This window comes from Hipposideros armiger, unplaced genomic scaffold, assembly GCF_001890085.2.
Source record: "Hipposideros armiger isolate ML-2016 unplaced genomic scaffold, ASM189008v1 scaffold_93, whole genome shotgun sequence".
Taxonomy (NCBI): domain Eukaryota; kingdom Metazoa; phylum Chordata; class Mammalia; order Chiroptera; family Hipposideridae; genus Hipposideros; species Hipposideros armiger.
Window position 1 is genome coordinate 3,297,103 of NW_017731443.1, and position 7,760 is coordinate 3,304,862.

The following is a 7,760-nucleotide window of genomic DNA, read 5'->3' on the forward strand; positions in this document are numbered from 1 at the left end:
AGCAGACACTTTGCAGCCAAGCTAGATCCTGAACAAAAAGTCTCTTTTGTACATAGAAAAATGTTTTACTTTTGTTAAAAAAGAGGCTGTAACTGGCAAATATTTTTTCCTCAACGCTTGCCCCCAAGTTCAGTGTTTAACTTCCTATTCCAGATGCCTACTGCGTCACTCAAATTGAATGCACATGTTTATTACTGCAAATGTGCTTCCAATTCTGCATGGTGGATGGGTCCTCTCCAACCTTATTTTCATCTCCTTCATCCCAATGTTTTCTAAGGAAACTCATAGTATTTCCCAGCCTACACTTTTATCAAAGGTTTCAAAAGTAGAAACCAAGTTTCAGTTTTATTTTGTGCCTGGTGGAAGTAGCACATCCCCCAGATGATACTAAATTACCTAACTAATAGCAATAATAATATGGTTAAAACCATAGTTTCTGCCTCTTCTACTCTCATGATTCTAACATTAACCTGAAAATGACATCTCCACACATATCCGTAAACCCTAAAATACAACTAACACGCCGTATCATCTTTTATAGTAGGTAGTGGTTATGAGCATGGGCCTTTAAGTCCTAGGTCTGTCACTTACAGTGTGACATTGACCAAGTTATTTCACCGTTTTAAACTCGTTTCCTCAATAGGTAAAAGAGTTACTGCCTTTCCTCCATAAAATTGGCTATGAGGAGTAAGTAAAATGATTCATATAAAGTACTGAGCATCGTAAAATTTCAAGAAAAATTAGCCACATACTACATCTATACCTCTGTTAATATCTTTATTTTACAGTACAGGAAAACATTATTCAAATTTACTCCCCTATTTTGAAATGCTCAGGGATTAGGCTGAAATTTAAATCTTTAATGAGAAAAAGGAATCAATAAGCAAAAGACTGCAAAGGACCTACTCAGGAGCACAACTGATTATTCCACTGACATTCTCACCACAAATCTATTCATTGGCTTTCAAAAAGTGTAACCTGGGGGTGGCCGGTTAGCTCAGGTGGTTAGAGCTCAGGCTCATAACACCAAGGTTGCTGGTTCGATTCCCACATGGGCCAAGGAGCTGTGCCCTCTACAGCTAGATTGAAGACAACTACTTGACTTGGAGCTGATGGGTCCTGGAAAAACACACTGTTCCCCAATAAAATTTAAAAAAAAAAAAAAAGCGTAACCTGTTAGCTTATGTAGCTGTATACCTCAAAGTAGTACAATTTAATAACTATTACATAATTTAATTTTGAAATATTTAACTGCCTTTCTCTACTAAGTCCAAATTAATAACAGTTTTTGGTACATGTATCTCCCTGAAGCCCAATAATAGGTATATTTCAGGGTTTAAAATGTCATTCTTAAATATGAAAATATCCCATTGAATTATTGCTACATATTGCTTAGCATGGCTTAGATATATAAAAGTAAGGCACAACTCTCCAAGGCTAAATGGCTAAGGGACATGGAAGCCAAAGACAGGTTATTTAGTTGGGTTAGTGCCAGTGATGGGCTCGAGGCGACTGTTGGTGGCAGCAGTCACTCTGAAAGGCCTGCGTTGGCTGGACTGGTCCCAGCTACTCTCTCCAGGGGTTTAAATTCAGTTAATCAAGTACACCAACAATTTTCTCTTCCCTTATTTGTATTAAGGCAGGCTAGAAGCATCAGTCTTGGCGACCCCCAGAACACACATAATCACTTGCCAAGGTGTTACCTCAAACAACTGAACAGGTTCTAGACCTGCCACTGAAGTAGAGTACCAACTGGGTCTTTTCCATTGTGTGTGTGTGTGTGTGTGTGTGTGTGTGTGTGTGTGTGTGTGTGTGTGTGTGTGTGTGTGTGTGTGTGTAGAAGAAAATGCTATAACAGAGGCTAGACTGGAACGCCTTCAGGGATATGGTGTTTTTAATTGGCTCTTTACAACACCCTTTTAGCAATGACACTATTCTAAGTCTGAACTGGTCAAAATAACTCTTTATAAACTAAAAGGAAGAATGACAAATCTGTTTTCTTTTACAAACTCTCATACTGTGAAATTGAAGCCTACTTAAACATTAGTTTTTAATTTGAAAAATCCTTTTTATTTACCTCCATTCTACTTCAGTGTATGTGTAATTTTTCCTAACAGGGGTTAAAATAATTTTTAAAGCTATGATAGTTATCTTCAACATTCCATACATTAGCTATGTTGTGCTTGGGTTGCACTGTTTCACTATTTAGGATATCAATTACCCCTTCTATATGAGAAAAGTGACTGGAAGTTAACTATGAAGGATGTATTTTAAAAGATCTGAAATGTTTACAACAGAGGAAATATTATTTATTCTACTTACACTGAATTTTTACCAGTTTATCTTTCAGAGTAGAATAAATATAATACCTATTTGCCTAAATTATTAAATTTCTAATGAGGAAAAAAAAAATCCTTAAAAATATCAGTCTGGTCCCAAACTGGCACTAACCCAATCCAGTTCCAGATGTCAAGAATCACTTTGTAGGTTTGAGTTTTCTTTAACACTCACAAAATATGTATCTTTTATTATAAACAAGTAAATTTCAAATTTGACCCACAAGATATCCAGGTTCACACAGTGAGGCACATTATAAAGGGGTTGGGGGCTCTAATGCAGCCTGAATTAAAAGTAACAAATTATCACTTAAAAACAACGAACTATCTGTCATGTTTCCTAAGAGGCAGAGATTAATCCTGGCAAAAATTTTACTATATTCATTTTTATCCCATTACGTTTTCATTCTTATAAGGTCAAAGCCTTCCTAATAAACCAGTATCCAGACTTTGCATCTAGAAGATTCAGCTGGGACAATAAACTGGTTGCACAGGGCTTTATTAGACCTAGCTAGTGAGTTTAATTACCTTTTTTAAAATAAGAGTTTTCTATTGACCTATATTTGAGATTCAGTACAACAGCACAAACAAAACAGAACTTTCTTATTAGTACAAATCGACAAAGCACACACCAACGATAGCTTTAGGTTTGTGAAGGTAGTAGCCCTTTCAGCTTCCTGGCAAGTGTTACTACCTTCACAAACTTAGAACTATCACACTGACTCCTTCCTCACTGGTTGGCAGATCAGGAAAAAAACAAACAAAAACAAAGCCACAGCTTCATCTATAGAAAAACAAGCCTTGCTTGCCAAATAGTCAACTGACTTGTTCAATGTTCCTAGGCGATTTGGAACTAGCCTGGCTCTTGGGACACATCTCAGGGAAGTTCACACTAGAGTACTCTAGCTAAGCTGGTACAATAGAAGTTCAGTGGAAGCACACTTTTATGCTGTATTCTCAAATCCACGACCACTCCAAAACAGTTACAAAACTGCAAAGCAGTAAGTTATAATGCATTCTAGGGGTGGGTTGTTTTCTGAGCCACAATTCTATCTGCTCCAAATTCTGTGGGTGAGTTTTTAATTTTTAAGAAATACTTAAAAAAAATTGTTAAAGGAATAAAAAAAACGGGGGGGAAAAATTACTCAAAACTACATCTCGAGCTAATGCTATGTTGAAGGGTCCACCTAGCGTCCTTCTATTTTACTAACTTTCACAGGAAATCCATTGGAAATTGCTAAATATAAAGGACTGGCTTGTAATGAGTTTCTATTTTAAGGGATTTGGGGTCAATAGAAAACATGTGCCTCATATCCCCAGTTACAGCCTCTTTCTCAACATTTTTCTTTTATTAATGCACATAAAAAAATGACGGACTTGCCTTGTGAGGTCGAAAATAGAGATACAGGCTGAGAGGAAGAGGAAGAAACAAAGGAATCTGAAAGAAAATATACAGCGTGAGAACGACAACCTCACACAGGAAATTTAACTTTTATTTCATTTTGGCCAAGCATCATAATTTCATTGGGTTTAAACAAGAGGGGAAAACCCAAGTCTTTATTTCCAATTACTGTTTTCACTCACCTGGAAGCAAAACCTTATTTCATTTTGAGAAGCATTTCTAAAAGTTAATCCATTTTTTAGGGTCGAATACTCTCAACTTCAAAGGAAAAAAAGAGGAACCCCTAGCATTTTTAAACGAGTATAACCTCAAGATGATTCTCCCCTGCAACTCTGTGTGGGAAAAGAAAAATAGGAATCTAAGTACTAATTGATAGTTGCTTTTAACCATTTTCGACTGCATTTTGTGGAGTTACTCACTAAAATATGAGCATTTAAACATACATAGTTGGGAAATATGCGAAGTTGGTTCTGAATACTTAACAAAACAAAAACCCCACAATTAATCCACAGGGAAAATAGGACTACGTGAGAAATCTTCATCTTCTAAAACTACACTCCTTGAAATTTGGCAACATATCCAAGTTTTAAATGCTCATACCCCCCCCCCACCCCCGCACACATTCTTTAACTCAGCAGTTATAGGAATGTAACCTACAGATGGATTTGCAAACAGTGCAAAGACATGTGTGTGAGAATATTCATAAGCGCACTGGTCTAAATGACCATCAATAGAAGGCTAAATAGTTACATCCAAACAATGGAATACCTGCTATGAAAAAGAATCAGGTACAGCTATATATATATATATCTTGATATAGTTGATACATTAAATTAAAAAAGGAAAGTGCAGAAGGGCATACAGTGTGCCCCCATCTGTTAACTGGCAACAAAAGGGACCCTGAGGTCCAGAATGAGAGGGAGATTTACTTTTCACTACAACCTTCGGCCCTTAAAAAAAAGAAATCAGACAAACCAAGAATATAAATTATGTTTTCAGTAAAAATGTTAAACAATTAATAAAAATAGCAGGTGAAAAACACCCTCCAAAAATGCTCCTAAATATACTGATCTTTACTTGTTAACTCCTTTTTTCTTGCAGTTATAAAAAATGTTCTTACAAGTATTTATATTAAAATGAGGAGATTGCTTCAAAGGATTGGGCCATAGCTGTATCTTTAAGTACTAATTTAAGAAAACTATTTAGTCAACATATATGGAGCATATTAACACCATGGCAGAATTTAGTAGACAATAGGCAGTAACTCAAGACCAGAATTTAAAAATCCACTGTTTTTTAATCATCTTAAAATGAAGCATCGTGTGTACTCCTACAAATTTTTTATTTATTTTTATTGGGGAACAGTGTGTTTTTCCAGGACCCAACAACTCCAAGTCACGTAGTTGTTTCAATCTAGCTGTGGAGGACGCATTTCAGTGGCCCATGTGGGGATTGAACCAGCAACCCTGGTGTTACGAGCACTGCGCCCTAACCAACTGAGCTAACTGGTTGCCCCCTCCTTTTCTTTTCTTTCTTTCATTATTTTTTTAAAGGTTTTTATTGGGGAATTGGAGGAGGGGAACAGCATTGGGGAATTGGGGAAGGGGAACAAACAAGTTGCTGTCCTTTTGTTCTTCAGTCTAGTTGTGGAGGACATCGCTTCACTGGCCCATGTTGGTATTGTGATCGTTGCACTCTTCCCGGGTGAGGCAGTCACTTGCCAGCCATTGAATGGCCGTTCACGGTGGCTGCTGACCACTCACTGTAGCTTTACAGCAACCCATTGCAGCCCCACTGCAGCCCACGCTGTCACCAATGACTCATGGCAGCCCAGCTCCAGGTCGAGCTGTTGTTCACCATCTTAGCTGTAGAGGACAGTGTCACTGGCCCTCATGTGGGATCCGAACCGGGGCCCTGCTGCTCAGAGCTGGCATCCCAAGCTAACTCTTTAACCAATGCGCCACTTGGCCGGCCCCTCCTTTTCTTTTTTAAAGCAAGCATTTCTATTTCTTTAATGTTTACAGATGAATTCATTCCTATATGTATTTACCTTCAATGGAATCTTGAGATATACCAATATTAAATCTCTGCCAACTGATGAGTTTAAATCTGAATAAACTTGAAAAACCAAATACCAAGTAAGCCCCAATGCCAAAAAAGAGCCTATGAACTTGCCTTTTCACCTCCACCTAACAACTCCTCCAAATGGAAAATTTCAACACACAAATTTTTGTGCATAGCAACTATTCTGATACAGAACACAGATAACCAGTGATAGTTTGCAACAATATTGCATGAGATCTCCTAACTTACAAAACACTACTGGGACTCGATATTTATGCTACAGGGAACTGGACCCAAGAATGGTGATCTTAATTCTCAAATGCTATTAATGAAACCAAATAGTATCTTTAAGTAGCCAAGTCCAGGCACTGTATCACCACTGGTAATACAGAGGTGGCAAGTTAACTGAAAAATTCAAACTAGTAAAACTGCATGAGTTATGGGACTGCAGCAGAGGCAGTCACTAGGGTGAACTACAGGAGATGGTAAACATGGTCGTACAGGTGAATGAGGCAGGGGAAGGCATTCTGCAGCAAAGATACAGCTGGCCAAATTCCAAATGGCTTTAACTGTTATGTAATGAAATTTGGATTTTATTCTATGTGAAATGAGGAATGACAAAAAGTTTTAAGGTAAGGGGGTGACAATATCACATGTACCTTAAAAAGAACTGGCAGCAGTGTAGAGCATGGACTTAATCTTGGCAAGATATGAAGGCTTGAACTAAGGCAGTGAGGATGGGAATGAGGGGATGGATTTGACAAGACACAATGGGCAGAACTTGGAATCATTTGGACGTTGGAGACTGGAGAAGTCAAAGGACTAAAGGACTAAATGAAAATGCCACTGATGGGGTACCCAACAAAGGAGAAGAATTCCTTATATTAACTTTCACTAAAAGATAAGTCGTCCATCTAAGTGGAAACCATTTACCACCATGGACAGGCTCAGGGAGACAGGTAAATTTGGGAGTTAACATTTGGATGAGAATTGATACCACTGGAGTAAATGAATGTGTCCAGGGAGAATCAGAGACATTTTACAATGGAATCTTGAGATATGCCAATATTTAAAGAGGCGCAAGAAAACTCGTGAAGGAAACAGAAAGGAGTCAATAATATAAAGGAAAATGGTGTCACTTAGAGAACACTTTAGAGTATGATTAACAGAGTCAAAAGCCAATAAGTGGTTAAGACTTTGAAATTAAGTAATCAAGTAATTTAACATCTATAACTCTATAGTTACAGTGGTGCGGAGGGGCCAGACACTGAACACTGAGGAGTGAATGGAACTTTTTAAAAGCAGTGATAGAAGGATGGGTGATAAAGGGAAGGACTTAAAACTTGGCAGCAGCTACAGGGAGAGGCAGAGTTGAGGGAAAGATTTTTAAGAATGGAAATGACTTAAGCATACTGATAAAGAGAAGGAAAGGAACAAGTAGAGAAAGTCTGCAGATACATAAAGAAGCAATATTGGAAAGAACAAAGACCAGGAAGTTGCTAGAAGGGATGAAAAAGCACAAGTGGACCTGCTGAAAATCTAATTCCAATAAATAACTAGTCATCTGTGTAAATATGTAGCTATAAGATTATCACAAATTTTTTTTAAGGAAACTTAACAAAGGTCTATGAGGAACCGGGGTTAAATAAGTTTTGCTATATCCTTACAATGGGATTCTATTCATTAAAAATTGTGTTGTAGATGAGAATTTATTGACATTAAAAGACACTGATAGTACATTGAATAAAAAAGAACACTACAAAAGTAATTTAAATAGGGTCAGCCGAGTGGCGCTTTGGTTAAAAGTTGGCTTGGGACGCCAGCTGAGCAGCAGGACCCCGGTTCGGATCCCACATGGGCCAGTGACACTGCGCCCTCTACAGCTAAGATGGTGAACAACAGTTCAACCTGGAGCTGGGCTGCCGTGAGTCGCCGGCGACGGCGCGTAGGCTGCAGTG

At 38.1% G+C, this 7,760-nt stretch overlaps 1 protein-coding gene across 5 annotated transcripts in view; it reads right to left on the reverse strand.

Moving 5' to 3' along the window:
• Positions 1-7,760, reverse strand: part of RTN3 (reticulon 3) — a 54,870-nt gene that overhangs the window by 35,252 nt on the left and 11,858 nt on the right. For 4 of the 5 annotated variants that reach the window (XM_019645303.1, XM_019645304.1, XM_019645305.1 and 1 more), the window contains exon 2: positions 3,718-3,774. The exons of the other annotated variant lie outside the window; for it this stretch is intronic. In XM_019645303.1, the coding sequence (XP_019500848.1) occupies positions 3,718-3,774 (57 nt within the window). The remainder of the gene's footprint in view (positions 1-3,717; positions 3,775-7,760) is intronic. 5 annotated transcript variants of the gene reach the window in all.